Genomic DNA, 22,957 nt, shown 5'->3' with positions numbered 1-22,957 from the left:
GATTTTGTATGATCTAGCACCAGTCACTTTATGGAATTCATAGCACTGGACATTTTGTATGATTCTGTATGATTTAGCAGCAGTCACTTTATGACATTTATAGCACTGGTTTAGCACAAATGCACTTTGTGGAAATAATTGAAGTATTTTATGTTAATATTTCACTTTTATTACAATGTGATTATTAGTAACCGAGTACCAGTCACAGATTCCAGATCTAAAACACTCACGTTATTTTGGTACATATAGAGTTTTTTTTTTTTTTTTTGTTCTTTTGCTTTTTGCTTCGCTCATAAATATAATTTTTAAGAATAATACTTTAGATCTATAGGAGTTATGTACACCAGGTAATATATAGAGGAATTGTCCAGTAATAGAAAAAAAAAAAAATTTTCTAACCCCACAAGGGCAGCGCCATAACTACTCCTGCTTTTTACCAAATTCTAATACACTCCACTTAGGTGGTACTGTATCTGTAGAGGCAGCAGCCCCATATCCTAACTACACTCAACCACTGCGCGGATTTACCCCATATATCTATCTACAAGGGGAGGAAGGACAACAGTCCATAGCATTGTATAAGCTCTGTCAAGTAGGCTTGGGTTTAACGCGGGGGCTTTCCCCAATTGAATTGGCTAAACAAAGCAGTTTTAAGCGACCTGCATGGGCAATCAAATGGGTCTCTTTAATTGTTTACTGGGACTGTTGCTGTTTTACATTGCTTTTCTCTAAGTGCCACAAAGTTCTCCTACTGGGATGCTTCCAAAACACGACTCTAAGGGGTTCATTTAAAAAAATAAAAATGTGCTGGTTGAATATTCACTACCATTTGACCAGCCCTAACACAACATTATGGCCACTAGATGGGGGTGACAATTATGGCCAATAATTATATTTAAAAAATTCAGGCAAAAATTGTAACGGCTGGGTAAATGCTTGTGATATTTGTCCAGCAAATTTTGCATGACTAGACCCCTGAATGTTTCAGAAAGAACGGAATGAATAAATAAAAAACAAGGAAACAAAGTCATTCATTTACTGATTTATTAGCTCACATTAGCCCTCAAATACCAAATTATAAATCAGAGATTTGTGGAAAGAAAGAGAAAAAGAGAAAGAAAAGACTATGGAAACAGAGGTGTAAAATGATGGAACATAAAGACATAAAAGCCTATAAAGGCAATTCTAAAACTTGGCACTATTAATAAGGGCTCAACTGCTGTGCATGTTCCAAACAATCATTTGCAAGAAATGACATTAGCACTTGCCTAGGTTCTAGATGCACAACATAGGGTATGGTAGAAGGAAAATCTGAATTATTACATGTTAACACAATAATACACATTCAGATTAGTAATTTGCAAATGTATTACCATTTGTATTGTTAGTCATTGTTTCTCTAGGGTTCCAGAGCCAGTGCAATACACATAAGCAGAGGGTTTTGCATTCTCCCTTACAAACTGTAATAATAAATATTTGGAGGATACAGGGAGATGCTCAGCTCTGCATAGCTACTGGCTAAGTATTACAGGCCTTTTTTTTTTTTCTTTTTTTTTTTAAAGGAAAAAACGATACAAACATTTGTGGCCAAAAGCACCCTCTACCAGAGAGAACCCTTGTCACTAGCATGCCAATGTGGTTGACACCTGTCTTCTTCATGCAAGCCCTGGAAAAAATATTCAGTTTTTACATGAATAAAAAGACCACCCTGGAATCAGACAGCAATGACTCCAAGCACTGGCATACAGATTATTAAGGTTTTCCTGTGCAAAAGGGGGCACACAGTGCCAACAGACCACTCCAAAGTAAACAACACACAAGACATGTAATCCTGAAATTAATATGTTTGTGACAAGTTCGCTTTAGTTATGCCGTAAAGAACAATGGTGCTTGGCAACTCTTTAATATCCAATAACACAAGCTTTCATCACGAAAAGTTAATTTCCACTTATTTGCCACCAGTTGAATCTAGCAATGCTCGTTATGCTGGCCATACACTATACGAAAAATCGTTCAAACTCTTTTTCGAATACCAAACACTTGGCCGTGAGAGCAAACAATTTTGCCATCATGTAATGACCGAATTTTGATTGATAATTTTTTTAATGGAAATAAATGACTCAGTTTTTTCTTAGTTTTGTCACACATGCCTAGTGCAAACAGTTTGGGGGAGAAACACATTAACGTTTCAATTCATCTTTCATTCAGCAGAATTTTCTAACCAGACTCTTTGATTTTTAAGTTCTGAAAAGTTAAAACCGATTTTCTATTTGTGCTCATGAACTGGAAGAAAAATGAACGAACGGTCCAATTGACAGATTTTCAAATGATTTTTCGGCTGTGTGGCCATCATAACTCTCATACATGAAAAAAATTTAAGTTCTCATGGGATTTTAAATTCAATGTAAACCATAATCCATAAAAACATATAACAACTTTATTACAATAGTATATGTAAAAAGCAAACAATGACACTCCTATTAGGTTCCATAGCTGGGGAGCTTATGAAAGCATATAACAATTACACTCTCATAAGCTCTCCAGCAATGGACTGCTATAAAAGTATTATAAATTTTTGTAACGTACCAGCAAATATGTAATTTTATGACTAATAGCCAAGTATGTGCTTTTTACATAAACAATTGTAATAAAAGTTTTTTTTGTTTTATATACTTTTGTTGACTAATCATTATATTGCCTTTAAACTCCAATGGGAACTTACATTGTGCATGCATATATTGGTTTTGGGATGGTGGCAATTTAAAAAAAACAAACCACTTCCAATGTTCTTAGATTTACTCCTATACAGGACAGGTAGGTTCTGCAGTAATTTTCCTATAAAGTAAGTTATAATGGCACATACCAAAAAATAGTTTTCGCAGTGTCTGACAACATTCCCTGGGATTTCTTTGGGCGTGTACATTGATCCTGGGTCATAATATTGTACCCTAAATCACTGCTAAATTTAGCTTTGTGGAAACTCACAAGACTGCTGCTGTCAGGTACTGTAAAGCCATTATCTTTGCTGTCCTGAGGTTTCAAGATTCCTAAAATAAACAAAAAGACAGCTATGTATCATGCACACACAAACAACCCAACAAAATCTTTTATTTTTGTGGCTATATCACTCACACATAACTGGAAGATGATTTTTGTGTTTTTTGTTGTTTTGTGGGATTTTTTTTTTTCTTTCTACTTTGTCAACTCCCCACAACACACATTCAATCACTTGTACACCATAACGTCACACCTACCTAACATCACGGCAGACATCAAATTGATTTTCTGTTTTATGTGAAATAAAGAAGATGACGTTTTTTATTTCATACTTATCAGTGGCACTATAAAATACCTTAAAAGAAGATCTGCATAGTAAGTGTATGAGAACTTAACTTAAAACACACGAATCAAACAATAAAATAACCTAAGTGCCACTTTAAATAAAATTTGGGGCCCAAGCTTACAACTGAAGCATATTTGGGCCCATTTTGAAGGCTGACTTTTTACAGTTCTGAACACAATTCTTGTGTCTGGGGATACTAGAATATAAATTCACTGCCTAACAGAACACAAATGAACACACAAAAATATGATAGTGATGAGAAGGACATTCAAGTTATCCCCACATACTGTAAAGTCAGTATTAAAATGCCTATTTTGCTGTAAGAGACCCATGTCATCAAACTGCATATCTAGGACATCACCATAAAGATACTTGTAAGAGTTTAGGTCATGGCAAAGTGTGAAGAGCAATAAAGTGGTGCAACCCATAGGAACCAAATCAGATATCTAGATGGATGAAAGCAGATTTCCAAGGTTACTGTGGTTGGTTTAATACCAGAAAAGAGCTGCCACTGGGAGCAAAGGAAAACTAAACCCATAGGGCACAGGTGCTCCTAGAGCAAAGGGCCATTATCCTCAGCGGGTGACACATCCAGAGTTACTTTGCATGGTCAAGTTGTAAAGGATCCATAAAGGGTCAATGGCCCATAAATATATATTTTAGAGATATATCAGAAGATTTTTAGGTAAATACAACGCAGATGGCTAGCTGGCAAACCATCTTTGTTCCTGTAACTCCTTGTTGTTATAAACATCTAACTGGTGCTCCTAAAGAGCAGGTTGCTCAATGGATGTAGCCAGACCTCCATTGTTTAGGATACAACATTGCTCAATACATTATGCCATGAAATAAAGCACTCAAGGGGAAACCATAGTCTTTTTACAGATGTAATTAATCCTATCAATGGGTATTAATGATTTGAAAACCTTGTATAATTTGTAATTCTATATATAAAAGTGCAGTCACATTGTTGGTTACATATGTAGGCTCTCCTTTCTGATACTGCACTGTGACTGTGCTTTACGGTCCTGTCAGTCAGTGCAAATTTATAGGCCATATTCGTGCCCTTAAAAAAAAAAAAAAAAATTAATCTACACTGTATCCAGACCAAAAAGGAAAAATGTAACAGACATGTGCATTTCGTTTCGAATCGAAACTCGGCCGAATTTTACATTATTCAGAAATTCGTATACATCCAAATTTCCGAATTACAAAAGTAACGAATTTAACTGAATCCGAAATAACGATTCAAATAGAAAAAAAGCAAATCAAATTTGAATCAAATTTGAAAATAAATTCGAAAAAATAGGAATCGATTTTCTAAAAAATACAATAAAATAGAATATGAAACAATAAAGCAATAGAATAAAAATAAAAGAATGGTAAAGAATAGAATTTAATAGACTGTAATAAAATAGAACATGACCGTCTTCCAAAATTCGAATTCCGAATAGTATAAATTTGAATCCGAGAATAGATTGGGATGTAATTCAAAATAATGGAAGCTAAAATAGAAAAGGAATAGAAAAACAATAGAACAGAATAGAATAAAATATAATATATATTATATTCTATTCTGTTCTATTGTTATTATTTTCTCTTCTTTTCTATTTGAATTTGGATTCATTCTATACGAAATTTGAATTTCTTATAGAAGGAAATCGAATTTGAATAGAAAAGATTAGAATAGATTAGTTTCGAATTCGAAAAAAGGACGATCAAATTTGAAAAAACTCTACCAGATTACAAAAAACTATCAAATTCGAAAAAATTTGACCCAATTCGAAAAAGCAAACTATATAACCATTTTCCAAAATTCAAATTCCGTATAGAATGAAATCGAATTAGAATAGAAAAGATTAGAATAGAATAGAAAAGAATAAACTAGAAAAACAATAGCACATAATAGAATAAAATATAATATATATTATATTTTATTCTATTGTTTTTCTAGTCTATTCTTTTCTATTCAAATTCAAATTTATTCTATACGAAATTCGAACTTCTGAAGCCATCTTTTGAAATTCGAATTTCGTATAGAATGAATTCAAATATGAATATAAAAGATTAGAATAGAATATAAAATAATAGAAAAGAATAGCAAAGAAAAACAATAAAATAGAATAAAATATAATATATATTTTTCTATGTTATTCTTTTCTATTCTATTCTAAACTTTACTATTCAAATTCATTCTATACGAAATTTGAATTTCAGAAGATGGCTTCTGAAATTCGAATTTCGTATAGAATGAATTTGAATAGAAAAGATTAGAAAATAGAAAAGAATAGACAAGAAAAACAATAGAACAGAATAGAATGAAATATAATATATATATTTCCGAATATATATTTCGGAAGATGGATAGATAGATATATATATATTTATTTATTTATTTTTTCCTATTCTGTTCTATTGTTTTTCTATTCTAATCTTTTCTATATGAAATTAGAATTTTGGAAGATGATAGATATTACAATATATATATATTGTATTCTAATCTTTTCTATTTGATTGCAAATTCATTCTATACGAAATTCAAATTTCGGAAGATGGCTTCCGAAATTCGAATTTCGTATAGAATTATTTCGAATTCGAACAGAAAAGATTAGAATAGAAAATAATAGAAAAGAATAGCATAGAAAACCAATAAACAGCATAGAAGAAATATTTATATATATCGCTATATCATCTTCCGAAATTCGAATTTCGTATAGAGTAAAATCAAATTTGAATAGAAAAAATTAGAATAGAATAGAAAATAATAGCACAGAAAAACAATAGAGCAGAATATAATATATATTAGATTTTTTTCTATGCTATTCTTTTCTATTCAAATTTTAGAAATTTCAGAAATTCTAATTTCATATAGAATGAATTCGAATCAGAGTAGAAAAGAATAAAATAGAAAAACAATAGAATAAAATATAATATAATATATATTGTTTTTCTAGTCTATTCTTTTCTATTCTAATTTATTCTATATGAAATTCGAATTTCAGAAAATGGTTATATAGCCACCACATCTAAGGACTGGTAAATTGCAATAGATTACATTTTTTATTTTGGGTTTGGGTAACAGTTCCTAAACATGGGACCCTATTCACATTCCCCGATACACTGATGATCCATAGTAGAAGCATTCACAAATCTGTATAAAATAAAAGTAAAAAATGTCAGAGTCCAAGAATTACTTTCGGGTAATGTTAAAAATGATAGCGCAAAATGCGTACTAAGTGAAAAAAAATACTATAGCTTCCCCTTCTCCAAAAAAACATTTTCATTGAAATTTAAGGATGCAAAGCCTCAGCAATGCCACTCACATTACCAACAACAGTATGAGAATATTGAAAAAGAACCAACTGAACAAGTCAGGCATTGTTTTCCTCAATGCCAAAAAAAACCCTCCCTCTACAGATGGACTCCATTAGTGGTCTTTCATAGTATTTTAAACCATAACAATGGGAATCCCATATAGAAGTTGAAAAGCTGTCCGAAATTTTTAACGAGTTTTGTAAAATTTCCGAGCCTTTTGACTGATTGACTTGAAATTAATTCTTCAATTAAAGATACACATTTGTTATTGTCACATTCTGATAAATCAGTATGATATCAAAATAATATTATTCCACATTAGTGTCCTCAGCTTAACAGAGACATGTATTAAAGGTTATCAAGATTAATTTGATGAGGATCTGAGTAATTCTAGTGCAACAAAAACACAATTAGTGCCAAAGGGAGAAAATCATATCTGCTTATTGGGAATTTTTTAAAAATAATTTAACGATTTCTAGAATCTCTTCTCTAATGAGAAGTGTAAATAAAATGTAAAAAGGCTCTATTCATTCTATAAAAATGTAAAATTGTCCATTTAAGATTTGTACAGGAAACAGAGGCATATAACACAATAGATTCCTTCATGCTGTGCCCATGAAGGAAAGACTGAGAAATGTAGAAAAATATTAGTTTTTTTTTTTGGTAACTTAACACTGAAAAATACACCATTTAAAATGAAATACAAGAATGTTGGACATTGGAGTGACAAAGACGACAGATGTAGGAGCCATTTGGGCTGTTGCTTTGTGCGGTCATTAAGAATAAAAGAGAGATACGGCAACTCTGCGCTTTACTTCCCAGTAGTGTATAATGATCCTGCTGAAACACCTGGAGTTGCTGAAAATCTCTCTGTGTTGCTTATAAAGAATCATCCCAATATGGGAGGTAATGTGCTTCTTATTTGTTCATTTGGCACTCTTCTGCATGTCGTTCAATGTGTTCTATTGCGCCCTGTGGAGAAAAAATACAGCATGCTTATACTGTAAATGGACCAGTCCAAAATAATTGAACATATAACCAAACAGATTTAATTGTCCAAGAACCAGTGATGACTCTGTGTGTTTACAAATCTGTATTTTAGTCTTAAAGAGGAGTTCCAGTCAAAAAAAAAAAAAAAAAAAAATTAAAAGTCAGAAGCTACAAATACTGCAGCTGCTGACTTTTAATTGGACACTTACCTGTCCCAGGGTCAAGCAATGCGGGGGATCGAAGCCCCGCTCGTCTCCCCCTCCATTCAGCGGCGCCGGCATTGCAACTGTGGGCGCCAGGCTGTGGCTTCACAGCCTGGCGCCCACTGCGCATGCGCGAGCAGCGCCGCGCGCCGTGATTGGCCGCTCAGTCACCTGGGACCTGTAATGGGTCCCATATGATTGACAGGAGGGAGGGAGCAGAGCCAAGCCCTTCCTGTGCCGAGGGGGAAGCGATGTCACCAGCCCAGGCACTGGAAGAGGCAGACTACGAAGGTCCCCCTAGCAACAGGCATTTAGAGGTAAGTAAAAAAAAAAAAATATCCAAATTTTTTTTCTTTTTTTTTAGGATTTTTCATGTAGTTTTGTTTTTTTGGGTGGAACCCCACTTTAAAGTGATATTAAAGGCTTTCTTTAAAAAGAACAAAAAAACATAGCATACTCACTTGCTCTGTGTAATGGTTTTGCACAGAGAAACCCCCTATCCTCCTCTTCTTGGGTCACTCACCGCTGCTCCTGGCCTCTCCACTCCTGACAAGTGCCCACAGAACAAGTGGTTTGCAATTGGGGCACACAAACAGGCTTACTCCCGAGCCACGGCTCTGCGTGTTCATTCACACACAGAGCCATGGCTCGGCCCCATCCTCTCTCCTTACTGGCTGTGATTGACAGCAATGGGAGCCATTGGCTGTGTTACAGTTGGAGAAATCAGTTGCATTTGAGCCTTTTGCACTAGCTAGAGGGCGAGCCCCCTTCCACAATGTTGACCGTACACCTCATACAAAAGTAGAGCACAAAAAAAAAAAAAAAAAAAAAAAAAACCTTCTATGGCACTTCTAAAAACTTCTTTAAATGTCTTCATTTTACAAACAAGTTTAACAAAAAATTACAACTTCAAAAAAAAAAAAGTAAATACTGTCTACATTCTGAAAAGGGGTCATTTGGGGGATATTTGTACTTTCCGGTCTCAAGTACATCAGGACTGATCAATTTTCCGATATATTATATATATAGATATAGATATATCTATATATATAGATATATCTATATCTATATCTATATATAGATATATATCTATATCTATATATCTATCTATATATAAAACACACACACACACACCATAGTTTGTGAACTCTATAACTTTCCTACAGACTAAATATAATACACGGATTTGGGTTATTTTCACCAAAGAAATGGAGCGGAATACATATTGGCCTAATTTTATGAAGAAAGATTATTCTTTGCAAAATGTTATAACAGAAACTAAGAAAAACTCTACTTTTTCTAAAGGTTTTTTTTTTTCCCCCATTTATTTAGCGAAAAATTTAATTAGAAATAAAAACACAGTGGTGATTAAATACCACCGAAAGAAAGCTCTATGTGTGTGAAAAAACTGATAAAAAGTTCATGTTACAGCTTTGAAAGCTGAAAATTGGCCAGGGCAGGAAAGGGGTAAAAGTCTCTGGTATTGAAGTGATAACTACAAACAGTACTTCGCAGAGTTTACTAAATATTTACTGTACTAAAAAAAGATGGTGGTAACTTTCCTCACATTAAAACAAAACAAAAAAAAGCTTATTTATTTATTATTATTTATTTATTATTTTCTGGATCTAGCAATCTTAAAAAAAAAAATTCTTTTAATTCTTTGATTGTTTTTATTCTTATTTTTTTCAGAAATGTGCACAATTTTTATTAATAATACATTATTTTTATATCTAGATTAGTATGAATAGCACCTTAAAGTGACAGCGCCCCTATTTAGTGAAAAGTAGGTTTGGATATCTAGTATTCAGATATTTCAGGGTTGCCGTTGTCACATATCTTTAATTTATACACCAAGTGCAGGGAATCTCTTTTTGTTTAGTATACCAGTATACACCTACTTGTAACCCAACACATACACACATATATTGTTTTTTTAAAGCAAACACACAAGTATTAAAAATTAGACCATCCAAGCTAAAGCATTTATATAAAAATATATTTATATAAAAATACCTGTTTGGATCCTCGCCGAGCTGTGAAGAAACCATCACAATTCTTCCATCTGCATTTTAAGGTTTGGAAGTTGGGGTTTGTGTGATCGTTCAGCAGGTGTTGCTTCAGATGGTCGACAACACCAAAGACAAGCGAGCATCCATGCCACTGTGCAGAAGTACATAAAAAAAAGTTCAGTGTTAGCATTGTTTTATATAGTCAATTTTGAATGTACTCTACCGCACCACAGAAATTATTATTATTATTATACAGTATTTATATAGCGCCAACAGTTTACGTAGCGCTTTACAACTTGAGGGTAGACAGTACAAATACAATACAATTTGATACAGTAGGAATCAGAGGGCCCTGCTCCTTAGAGCTTACAATCTAAGAGGGAAAGTCAAGAGATACAAGAGGTAATAACTATGGGTGATGTGCTGATTGAGAAGATAAATGTACAGTTGTTAGGTGGGGGCCAGATAGGCTTCTCTGAAGAGATGAGTTTTCAGGGATCGTCTGAAAGTGGATAAAGTAGGAGAAAATCGGACGGATTGGGGTAGAGCATTCCAGAGGATGGGGGAGGCTCTGGAGAAGTCCTGAAGGCGAGCATGGGATGAGGTGACAAGGGAGTTTGAGAGCAGGAGGTCTTGGGAGGAGCGAAGAGAACGATTAGGTTGGTATTTTGTGACTAGGTTAGAGATGTAGCTGGGGGCCAGGTTGTGGATGGCTTTGTAAGTACAACTCTTCAGCAACCCTCACTAAACTGTGCACTGTAAACGAATTGGATATTTTTTTATTTTTTTTCTCAGCACCTGCTGTATATCTGCTGTATTCATTTTTCTTTTCCTCCTCCCTGGCCGTGGCCCATCACATCATTTCCTGTTTGCAATGCTTTCTGGGAAGGGGCGGCAACTTCCTCTGACACTGCCGTTGCTATGGAAACCTGACCTGAAACCTATTACACTGTTTGTGCTGCACTGAGCATGTGTGAGATCTGCAAGGATGAGATCCAGGAAGAAAAGTCTGGCTTCAGATGCCCACACTTAAGATGGCCACGGCCTACTGTAAGTTTAAAAAAAAAAACAAAAAACTACTGCTATAAACGAACAAAACAGACCTTAGTTTACAGACTAACTTTACTAGAATACATTAAGCTTGTGTATTATAGGGGTATTTTTATTTAAAAAGTATAATTTCGGCTGGAACACCACTTTAATGAAAAAGAATGTGTTTGGAGTCACTGGATCCAAAGTGGGTTTTTACACTTGCAGGGTGGAGAGGAATGTACATGAGGTGGAGTGCAGTGTAATAGGTTAGGTTGCTGTCATACATGAAGTGGCATCTGGGAGGTGCTTTTGACAAAAATCCCCAAAAATTAGAAGAGAAGGAGTGCCACACCACTGACTAAAAGCCAGGATATTTTTAGATTTCATCAAAGTATATGTTAAGTAACCAAAAGAGTTTATGAGGTTTTACCAGGGGTCAATATACCAGTGAAAATGAAGCTGGAGTTGTGACAGTAGATCGAATGTTTAAAAATTTCAGTAGTAGAACCAACTTGAATCTTCTGCCACCACTTGCTTTCCCATGAATACTCATGTTCTATGTTCAATATACTGTTAATAGCGCTCCAAATGCAGAACGCAAACGCAGAGATTTTGTGGGCACCAAATCACATGGTACTGTAGTAGCAAGCCATTTGGTATGACCCGTTTTTAGAATTAGTGCATCCACTACTTTTTCAGTACTCTGGCGCAATATGCAGCCCATTAAATCAAAATCGCACCGCATGAGAATTGCAGCAAATGTTCTTGTGTGATCTTGGTGTGAACCGGCCCTTAATCAGTTTTTATTGTAACAAGTTTCTTAATACAAGAAATACAAGAAAGCACAACACAACACAATCTCCTCTAACAATTCTAAAAATTCTATACGGTATTTGTGTATACACTTTGAGAAGGGAAGCGGGCAGACACAAGAACAATTAAATGGGTGTCATTTACACCTTCACCATAGAACACAATGCACCAAACAGAATACAATATGTAGTTAACCTCTGGACCATGAAACAAATATGTCAGTACCTATCCATGGATATATTCACAAGCTATTATTATGGGAAAATGAAGTTATCTCAACGATTCCCCCCTTCAATGAGAGAATGTCTTATATTCCACTGAGAAAAATACAAGGTGTTCTTCTGAATGGCACAGGGTCCTGAAGGCAGCAAATATAAATGTAGTAGGGGTGGCTACTACAGTGATTCTTTGCTTCCACAGGGAGTGGCTAGACAACTACAACTTTACAGAATAAATAAATAATTGGAATTAAAGTGTGATTGTAAAGCTTTGTTATTTTTTTTTTTTTTTTTAATAAGGATTTAATAAGGATTTTGCACAAAGTGGCCCCGATTGTCCTTTTCTGGGGTCCCCTGGCGGCGCTCCTGGATCTTCTCGAGTGGCCCCACAGAGAGCTGCATTCCATGGGAGCACTCATGCGGGCGCATGCCCGAGTCCTGCTGATGCGTCCATTGACACAGACAGCAGGACTCGGCCCGCCCCTCTTGTCACTTGGCCGCTGACTGACAGTTACCAGCTCTCTGCTCACAGAGCTCTGAGCAATCAGTGGTGTTTGATTACTCAGTTCTCACCCACAGAGAAGGTGGGGGACAGATGCAGCATTGCATCAATGCTGCATCCACTTAGGTATCTATGTTTTTTTTTTTTAAACTCAAACCCATATTTCTCTTTAAAATTTGCAGTAGTCACTTTTTGAGGCAGTTTTTACACTTAAGGCTGTAATGTATTATTTCATCCTTATGGTTGACACATTTCAAGACTGCACATTTTCATTCATCAATGTATTACTTTTTAATGGCGCTGTTGTACTTTATTTATTGTTTATTACTAATTTGCACTTTGATATTTTGCGGTGTGGCTAACCAAACGCCAGCAATTCAACACACCTTTTGTGGTATTTTTCTTGGCATGATTTAATACACAGGTATTTTAATGTGTAAGTATTTTTGGGCTAGCACTGCGCTTGTTTTTATCACATATAGTCGCATGTAGATACATGTTTGGAGCAGCAGCTGGGTTTATTTCATTTTTTTAGCTGATACTATTCATAGAGCGTGGGTTTCTTTACATCAGGGATATGCAATTAGCAGACTTCCGGATATTGCAAAACTACAAGTCCCATCATGCCTCTGCCTCTGGGTGTCATGCTTGTGGCTGTCAGAGTTTTGCTATGCCTCATGGGACTTGTAGTTCTGCAACATCTGGAGGTCCGCTAATTACATATCCCTGCTTTACATCATTCAGGAACAAGAGACTGCTGCCCAGTACTGTTGATTTTAACAGAAACGCTGTGGCAATTTTTTTTTTTGTGTAAGGGGGTAAAAAATGATTACAAATAAAAGCATAGGTGAGTGATACTGCAAAACAAGAAATTCTAATATCCAAAAGAAGCTTTTGAAAAAAAAAAAAAAACAGTGTTCGTTACATATACAAAATTATGGGAAAATAAATCAGGTGCAGAAAAAAAAATTATCTCAGGAATTAATACAATGTTCTTACCCAGCAACGGTAATTTTGCATAAGGTTCAGACGCACAGCTTGAACACTACCATCATAACAGCCAGTGTAGATCTACAAGACATGGAGCAAACATATTTATGCACGCTTAGATTTCAGAATATTAACATAAGATGTAATCATCATCACATAGGAGGAAAAGTAGGCAATGAGGCTGAAAGCCACTTGCAAGTAAATATGACATATTTAGGAAGAAGTTAAAGCAATACATGTGAACCAGGAATCCCCATTTTATGACAAGTTTGCTAGAATTATAGTATAGAGCAGTATTCAGAGGCAATAAGTCAACAAGGATTAAGTCAGATGGGTTAAAATTATTCAGCACCTCATAACATCTTTGTACACCAAATTCCTCGCAACCCAATATGTTGCTGTGATTTTAAAGCTTTATGCACACGGATGTCTGAAGGCTGTAATGTAAAATGCTCAGTGCTTTCCTACACCTGGTGAAATACACTGTGTATGCAAACACCGATGCAGAAGTCATCAGCGTTTACATGAGAGAGGCCGCATGCAACAATTTCACTTGTATGGGCACCTGGGCTCCCTGGGTGGAGGAAAGTGCCAGGGATTTTACACTATATACTTTGCAGCCTCTAGACATCTGTGTGCATGAGGCCTAAAGCCATTTTGGCCAAGCATAAAAGCACAGGAAGTAAAGTGGTGTCGGTACAAAAAGGAGGGGCTTAAAAAATGCTTTCAAAACACCACAAAAATATCAATACATTTAAAAATACTGCTCGTCTGAAAACCACAGGGCATATTAACAACTTTTACAGTCTGTATTATTGCACTTATGAACCTGTGATATTAACAGAAATTTCAAAACCTGGCCATTACTGCTGTTATCCTTAAATATTATTTTGTCCAAAATAAATGTAAACACGTGCACCTTCTTTGTATACCCAGGGTTATAGAAAAAAAAAAAGTTTAAACTGATCTTGTGAAATGTTGTCTGGTCTCTTTGGTTATTTCACAAGATCAGTAAAAGCAACTAAACAAGACGTAGAACTATTTACGACTTACCATGCTTTTGTAAATTGACATGCACATGATCATGTCTGAATATCCCGCGTAAACTTGTAACCGGTCATGTGACTAACAAAAAGAGAAAAAAATTACTTCTGTTAAATATAAGATTTTGAACTGAACAATATTTGGCTCCATAATGTGCACATGTAATACAGCAGTAAATTTAAAATAATAGACGACACACAAAATCAAAAAAGAACAATTCTTAATCATCTACAGCAGGGTTGTCAAACTCAAATTTCCCAAAAAAGAGTCCTGTGCATTTTCTGAGCACTGCGGTTTGAGCCAGATGTGAATTCCATGCTCACTGCCTTCTATGGGAACGCTTCTGAATCACGCACGTCATCAGTTCTGAACTTGAAATCGAGAGAAAAAAACAAAACGTTCCTTAGAACAAAACGTGCGTCAGGCAAAGAATGACGATTGCATCATCCTGCCCAGGGCACTGGCGGTGTGATTTGAAATGCTCTTATTGTCTATTTGTAAACTATTTTACTTGGTTTTAGAATAAAATTGATATATACAGTACTTCACTATGGGATTTATCTTTTCCTTGGTATGTACCATTGATGGTGAGAGTGGATCTATGTAATAATGATGAGATCATCTTGTGGCAAACTACCTCTATAAGAGTGATCTGAGGCACTGTGGGTTGAGAGGCTAAGGAGATTGAAGCCATCCATCCCTGAGGGATTTTGTGTAATTTAAATGCAGTTTTAGACCTTTTTTTATGCAAGGTCTAAACATCTGGTAAGTGGCCTCTTTTTCTCACATGGTGGCTGGTGCACTTTGGATTTATCAATAATTTTTCTTTTTCTTTATGGTGGATGTTTTTTTCAGTTAACATTTGGGCATTACTTATTAGTTTATTGCTTTAACCTTTTTATGTGACAGCGCAACCCTTATCTTTTTAGGATGATGTTTTTTATCATCTTCATACAAAGCTTTGTTTCACAGAAAAAAAAAAAAAAAGTAACACATGGCTAAGGATTCCCAGAGTATCAGTTTACTTATAACACAGTCCAGCAGATTCTTTCTGCTTTGAGGTACGATTGATTTGCCTGAACTCCAAGAATAAGCTTTCTAATTAATTAATTAGTGTTTATTCCCGCGCTACCATGTAAGAAATAATGAAATGACACAGGTAAAGCTGCTTGCACCGAATAGGGTCCTAACCACCCCCTATTAAAACAATAGACTGGATATTGAGTGTGGTGTAGTGTAGTAGTTTGAACCAAAGTCAATTTATTAAAAATAAGCGGTACTCACATAGCACACAACAAAGATCGCAAAACTCCGAGCGTCGAGCTCGTACGCATCCGTCAGTGGAAAGTGCCTGTCCCATACTGATATAACTTTAGAGAGTATACATACCCCACTGCACTCTGCACTTTGTTTTTCTATGCATATCAGCAAGTTCAATTTTAATGTACCTCACGCCTTCACAAGGCTAGCCCTATACTCACTCATATTGGGAGTTTTACAGCACGACTTTTTAAGTATTTTTGGATTAGCGCAGCACCACACTCAATATCCAAGCTTTCTAATTAGGAATGAGTTGCTGTGTGTGTATATTTTGACTCAGGTTATGGGTTTTTGTATCAAGAAGTAATACAAAAACCAGGAAAGAGCCAGGAAAATGTGAAGATGGACCAAAAGCTCCATCTGCAGGCTCAAAACGAGACTGCAAAATATAATTAACAATATTTCATTTTTATTAGGCAAAAAAAAAAAAAAAAAAAAAAAGGTATGTTTTAGTCGTGACCGTAATAAACAAAGCAGTCATATACAAAAACACTGTACATTTTCTTTAGGTTATGTTTTAATTATACAAATCATTGTTTTTGCAGTCTGAGTCAAAGCATACAATATCTTACCTGCAGTTCATAGACACGAACAAATTTATCCAAGCAAGCCGTCACCATAACCTGCCCCAAGATGTTAACTACTGTAACAGCATGATTGTGACCTTTGTAGATGCGTACCAGCTCCCCAGTCTACAAGAAAAACAAATGATGATTAAGATAAGTAAACTACTACTGGCGATTTTTTTTTTTTTTTAAAAGCCAAACATTGAAATGTGCAAAGAAATGGGACAGCTGTCGCCAGGGAAATCAGCACGCATCCACCCCTCAGACTGCGCCAATTCCACGGCTATGCTCAACACACAAACTGTAGAAGAAAAGGCAGTCTACAAGTGCAAATGCAGAAACAGGAGGTTTATTTAAGAAGACTCTTACAGCTTGACAGCAACATCTCACAAATGGAAAACATAAAAATGACTTGCCATACTTACATGGATGTTGTGGGCATGGACAGACTGGTCACTTGATCCACTGAATACCAGATCATTGACAACCTGTAAGAAATCATATGAGGCTTATGTAGTCCCAGTCAAGAAATATGGGCTCAAAGCGAAACAGTTTCTGGACTGTGCAGGGGAAAAATACAAAGACAGGGATGGAAAGATATTGCGAAATAAGCAGAGTGGAATCTGCATGTATATTAGGGCCCGGGCGATGTATTTCCTCCAAACACGGCAAGTTGAGTTGATGCCAAAGAGCTTGATTTTGGCTCATCTGATCACAACACTTAAACCCAGTTCTCCTCTGAATCATTCAGATGTTCGTTAGCAAACCTCAGACGGGCTTGTACATGTGCTTTCTTGAGCAGGGGGCCTTGTGGGCGCAGCAGGATTTCAGCCCTTTACTGCGTAGTGTGTTACCAATTGTTTTCTAGGCGACTATGGTCCCAGCTGCCTTGAGATCATTGACAAGATTCTCCCGTGTAGTTCTGGGCTGATTCCTCACCGTTCTCATGATCCTTGAAACTCCACAAGGTGAGATCTTGCATGGAGCCCCAGACCGAAGGAGATAGACAGTTATTTTGTGTTTCTTCCATTTGCGAATGATCACAACTTTTGTCACCCTCTCACCAAGCTGCTTGGCAATGGTCATGTAGCCTATTCCAGCCTTGTGTAGGTCTACAATCTTGTCCCTGACATCCTTAGACAGCTCTTTGGTCTTGGCCATAGTGGAGAGATTGGAAATCTGATTGATTGCTTATGTGGACAGCTGTCTTTTATACAGATAAGTGCTCCTAATCGCAGCTAGTTACCTGTATAGGAGACACCTGGGAGCCAGAAATCTTGCCAATTAATAGGGGATTAAATACTTATTTCACTCATTTAAATACAAATCAATTTATAACTTTTTTGAAATGCGTTTTTCTGGGTATTTTTGTTGTTATTCTGTCTTTCACTGTTAAAAATAAACCTACCATTAAAATTATAGACTGATAATTTATTTGACAGTGGGCAAACATACAAAGTTTGCATGTTCTCCCTGCGCCTGTGTGGGTTTCCTCTGGGTACTCTGGCTTCCTCCCACACTCCAAAGACATGCTAGTAGGTTAACTGGATCCTCTCTAAATTGGCCCTAGTATGTGTACTGTATTTATATATGTGAGTTAGGGACCTTAGATTGTAAGCTCCTTGAGGGTAGGTACTGATATGAATGTACATGTGTACATGTATATGTAAAGCGCTGCATAAATTGATGGCGCTATACAAGTATCTGAAATAAATAAAAATTAATATAAATCTCCAGTTGGCTAACCTGGTGACTGATACTTCAATCACAAGCCAAGTGAATGACTTGGCTGCATTCTCTCCCTTAAAATAGGCGTGTCAACACCAGCACTTTGTTTTTGTCCTAAAAATCATGAAAGCCATAAATTATATTTTTAATGCCTTTCTGTGATATGCACTAAAACATATTTCATTTTTTTTCTCACCTTCATGCAGAGGACGGTTTTTGTATGCCCCTCCAGGGTGCGCAGCAAAAGGCCATTATGGGCGTCTCGAACACTAATGGTGCAATCGTATGACCCAACTAGAAGTAGCCTCCGAGCGCCTTCTTGTGCTGTTGCCAAACAGCTAACTGCTCGGGGCCCATGACACTCAAACACATCTAGCTGGGTGTTGCTCTAACAAAAATAAGAAATTACAAATTCAAAATAAGATAACTGCATACGTTCAAAAATTCTAAGCAACCACTGCCACTACTAGACAAGTAGCTGGCAAACCTTGACAAAAAAAAAAAAAAGGAAAGAAAAATGATTATCTATAGAGCAATATCTTGCTGGGTCTACATTGTAGTTCCAGACCAGAGCAACAAAACTCTCTACTAACCCTACAAAATGGAAGAGCCAAGTGTGGAGAACATTCATTAACACAAAATGTTATTAATTTACACTCGCAAGAAGAGCCATTATGTCCAGATGATTTTCTAGGAAAATAAATATTTGCCAAAATTCAAGAAAAGAGTGTAGAAGCCTAGAATGGTCTTCCATAAAATAACCCTTTCACGCTGACAGTATGCATCTATGCGGCCCCACTGGACTGGGTGTTTTTATCTGTGGGTCTGCATATATGTCTTTGTGCTGGGGGCATGAGACAGAGACTAACGTACGGTACCCGGAACTCCTGGTTCCAGGTCATCTGATCGCTGGGATAGCCTCTGACTGGCTACCACAGTGATCAGTCACTGAAGCCCGTCCCTGTGTTTCTCTCTCTAGCGCTAAATAAATGTTTTTGTTTTTTTTTTTTATTTAAACTATTTTTGGCCAGTTTTCCTTTGCTAAAAAAAAAGTAAATTAAAAAAAAAAAAATCTGAAGATATCCATAAGCATTTACCACAAAATGAAAGCCCAATTTGTCCTGAAAAAAAGGTATAATACAATCAGATATTAAGTACAGTTTTACTAACACATGTCAAAGTTGCAAAATTGTGCTTAGGTATGAACATTTGTTTTACCCTTAGGTGCGAAGGGGTTAAGCAAAAATATAAAAAGCACTAATGCCCCTAATAAAATAACTTCTTTCAATAAATGGAACTAAAAAAATAAAAATAAATAAAATCTTAATCGTAAATACATGTAGCTACATTAGGGCCCTTCTTACCGCAATTAATGAGACAATTTATTACAAACCTACAGAATCTGTCTCAAAATTGACACAACAGCTCACATACCTTGATTGAGAAAGTGACCACTGTTCCATTGGCAAGACCTGCATATAGGATTTTCCATCGTGAGTGCAGACACAAGACTCGTTGACCAACATAAAAGATATCAATGCACTCCTTGGTCTAAAGACATGAGGGTAAATAAGGTTAATTAAGACCAATTCACAAAAACATATTGTACAAGACTTTAGATTCTTACCTGATACCATAAAACAGCACTCCACTATTTGATAAAGTACCCAACAAACCACAACTTGGGGTTTTTTGCATGCAATGCCAAGCTGCAGCAACCAAGGCCAGAAGACTATTAGCATGCATTAAATAGGGTATTTACTGAAGGGCTAAAGCTATCATTCTACCACTTTACTAAACTCTGGTTCCACCGCATCTTCAAAATGCCATCCAGTTCTGGTCACCAATCCTCTGGAAAGATGTTCTTGAACTGGAGAGTATCCATAGAAAGGCAACAAAACTAATAAGGGGGCTGGAGGATCTGTTATGAGGAACAATTAGACTTTTTCACCTTGGAGAGGAGACGTTTAAGAGGGAATGACAGCAATGAACAAATCCTTGAATGGTGACTAACATGGAGAGGAAACATTTTAATCTTAGGTCTCCAAGGGTAGATTTAGATGTGAATCTAAATCCCCCTTGCCTCTGAAGCCCAAATCAGCATTAGAATCACGTTTCAGAGGCTAATGAAAGGCAGTGAGGAAGCGATGCGATGCCTTCTCACCGCCTGTTTTAATCCCATTTGTGCCAACAATCGCACCACAACTGCATGCATTAAATACAGTTGTGGGGCATTTGTGATGCTTCCCCATTGACTAGCGTGTGTAGCTTTCGACAGGCTTGCCATCCGCCAAACAAGACGTCAACTATATTGTGGCTGCAGAATTTAAACATCCCCGTCAGCTGCCTACTGCAGCTTAAGGAAGTGGTAGGAGGTGTTAGTGGGTGGCAAAAAAAGCAGCTCAACCGCACATTTTTGCTGTCCTCTAAACAAGGAGTTAAAGGGACATGTAGCCACACAATGAAGCTGGGAGAAGTGGCTCAATCTGAAATTGTGTAAGAGATTCTTAACATTTAGGGTGGTATGGATGTGGAACTCCATACCACAGTTGGTGTCGTCAATGGAGAGAGTATAGATATGGTAAAAAAAATAAATAAACCTTTTAGATGCGTTTCTTGGAAAACACATTGTACAGGGATATGGAAAACAGTCTCACACACACACTCACAGTGTTAGAATTGACATTCACTTTAAATGTGATGGCTGCATTGGCTTTTATTAGGCTTTTTCTTTGCCTAGTGATCTGGCCAATAACACATTTCTTGTCTTGGGGTGACCCCACTTGGATGGAGAAGCAACAGATACACCCTTGGACAGCAGCATTATCAGTCTGGGCTAGAAAGTGTTAGATAGACTTGACTAACAAACTAGTCAAACTCCATCTAATGCTTTTTAAGCAGTTATAGCAACACTTTGTTTCCCCTTTTAGACTAAAGGTTTTAAATAAATGAATAGAAGCTGACCATTGTAAGCACCCCCGTCAGTGTTAAATGGTTTGTCACTTTTGCTGGACAGCTTGGTCTGTTAAATTGCAAATAAGATTTATTGGCCAGATCACCAAAAGGAAAAATAACGGAAACAAAAGCCAAAAAAAAAGAAGTGCATACAGCCACCATATCTAAGAATTAGTAGGCTGCAATATATTACATTTATGCTTTTGAATTAACTATATAATCAGAGGGGCAAACTGTGATAGACATCAGGCAGATCAGTGTTGGTCATAGATATTTATATTGTGCATAGAGGTACTGTACATAGGTTCCATGCACACTGGCTTACAAAATCACTGCTTCTACAGGAGTTTTGTGTTTTCTCTGTGGAAGCAGCTCAATGTCCATGCACAGTAAGAGATTTAGAGGCATATTTTGAGCTTAACATTTAAGACAGAAAAAAAAACCTTCTGGTTCACATTTCTCATTGAAGCTTTCTGGCAGAAAAAACCCACAAAAGTCTCCTAAACTCACCTAAACTATGTGCAAAATAGTACCAATGGAACTGCAGTTTTTTCAGCCCGGTGTGCATGGCGCCTCAGTGTGTTTCAAGGCAATTACAAAGTTACCTAAATCTGGGCCGTTTACGTGGATCTAGTCCCTAACGCAAGATAAAATATTTAAAACAAATTTTTATAAAACTGATAATTGTCTGTCACTACTGCTGAAGACTCGCGGTTGATTTTTGCTCTCCATCTACTTAAGGTTGTGCACGTAGAATTTTTTTCAGAAACTGCCGTATATGGCTAGGAAGTAACGCTGCCACATCAGAAGAGTCCCCATTCAGTGAACCAAAGGCTTCTTCTTGCTATCAATAGTCTTCATAGCTACATAAGGTTTGGCTGCGGAATGAGGACAGTCTTTAGGGCTTCTGGTGGTGAAATATAAAATTCAAAAAAAGGCAAAGAAAAAAAGGGCCCCTGTCCAGTAATGTTCCTCCCCTTTTCTCCCCAGAAACTGCAATGTGTCCCGCCCCCCAGGTGACATCTGTTTTGAGAAGCTGAAAAAGGCTACCCCAAACAAAGTTTTTTTGGGTTCAAAATGTTTCCCATTGATGTTGACGATTACACCACAGTAGCAGTTTTTAATCGGCGAGCAAAGAACTATGACGTGACACATGCAGATCGCCACAAAAGCAAATTAATGTCAGGGAAAATCAAAAGCACAGCCACTCTTGCCCCGACAGCCTGAACCCAGGGATGCATCGCAACAGTCACAAGCTGGTGGTTCTGTACTCTGCCTTTAGTTACAGTGGTACCTCTGTACACCCTCTGCCACCACAGCTTAGCTGGCCTGTGAGTATTCTTAGGGGAGTGAGGGAGCTCTATTTCCTGAGGTGGTTTTGTTGTCTGGCACTAAACAAAAGCAGACACTCTATGGATATACATGACCCACCAACACAGGACCTAGTCTGCTCTATGTGGAAGTTCAAGTTTGATACAGGAAAGATCGTGCTTTTGCACTGCTTAAAGATCAAAGTCTGAATAGTCTGCGCCAGTGGCTTTGTTTTTTTTTTTTTTTTTTTAAACCCCCTATCTTTTTGTTTATTCCACCATTATTGAGTGCTCATTCCTCTTCCCATCTCTCAGCAGAGGTATTTCTTCTGTTATGCAATTAGTTGCAGTTCTTGACTGCAGGAGTTTAAATTGCTCTATATTGGCCCCTTCAGTGGAATCTGACCTAGCGGTGCTTATTATTTCTCATTCTGTTGGGGCTCTTTGTCAGATGCGGAGTTCTTCTCCTACCCAGAGGAAGAGACTTTGCCAGCCGAATTTCAGCCAGCAGTTGTTTTGACTAAACTGAAGAAAACCTTATAAATTTAGAATCAAGACCGAACACTCCACATTTAAACAGAAGGATTCCTTCATTCCATTCCCCAACATGGTGTAT

The 22,957-nt window shown here is 36.7% G+C and overlaps 1 protein-coding gene across 2 annotated transcripts in view; it reads right to left on the bottom strand.

Moving 5' to 3' along the window:
• Window positions 1–5,874: 5,874 nt before the first annotated feature.
• The window catches only part of ZNF106 (zinc finger protein 106), a 97,354-nt gene continuing 80,271 nt past the window's right edge, over window positions 5,875–22,957 (bottom strand). For both annotated transcript variants that reach the window (XM_073610521.1, XM_073610522.1), the window contains 8 exons: window positions 19,511–19,627; window positions 18,273–18,464; window positions 16,774–16,836; window positions 16,355–16,474; window positions 14,472–14,543; window positions 13,428–13,499; window positions 9,868–10,014; window positions 5,875–7,630 (listed from right to left, as the gene is read on the bottom strand). In XM_073610521.1, coding sequence (XP_073466622.1) covers window positions 7,577–7,630; window positions 9,868–10,014; window positions 13,428–13,499; window positions 14,472–14,543; window positions 16,355–16,474; window positions 16,774–16,836; window positions 18,273–18,464; window positions 19,511–19,627 — 837 coding nt within the window. In that variant the 3' untranslated portion in view covers window positions 5,875–7,576. The remainder of the gene's footprint in view (window positions 7,631–9,867; window positions 10,015–13,427; window positions 13,500–14,471; window positions 14,544–16,354; window positions 16,475–16,773; window positions 16,837–18,272; window positions 18,465–19,510; window positions 19,628–22,957) is intronic.

This window comes from Aquarana catesbeiana, linkage group LG13 (genome assembly GCF_042186555.1).
Source record: "Aquarana catesbeiana isolate 2022-GZ linkage group LG13, ASM4218655v1, whole genome shotgun sequence".
Classification (NCBI taxonomy): Eukaryota; Metazoa; Chordata; class Amphibia; order Anura; family Ranidae; genus Aquarana; species Aquarana catesbeiana.
The sequence above is the reverse complement of the archived record's forward strand: the minus strand, read 5'-3'. Positions and strand labels throughout refer to the sequence as shown.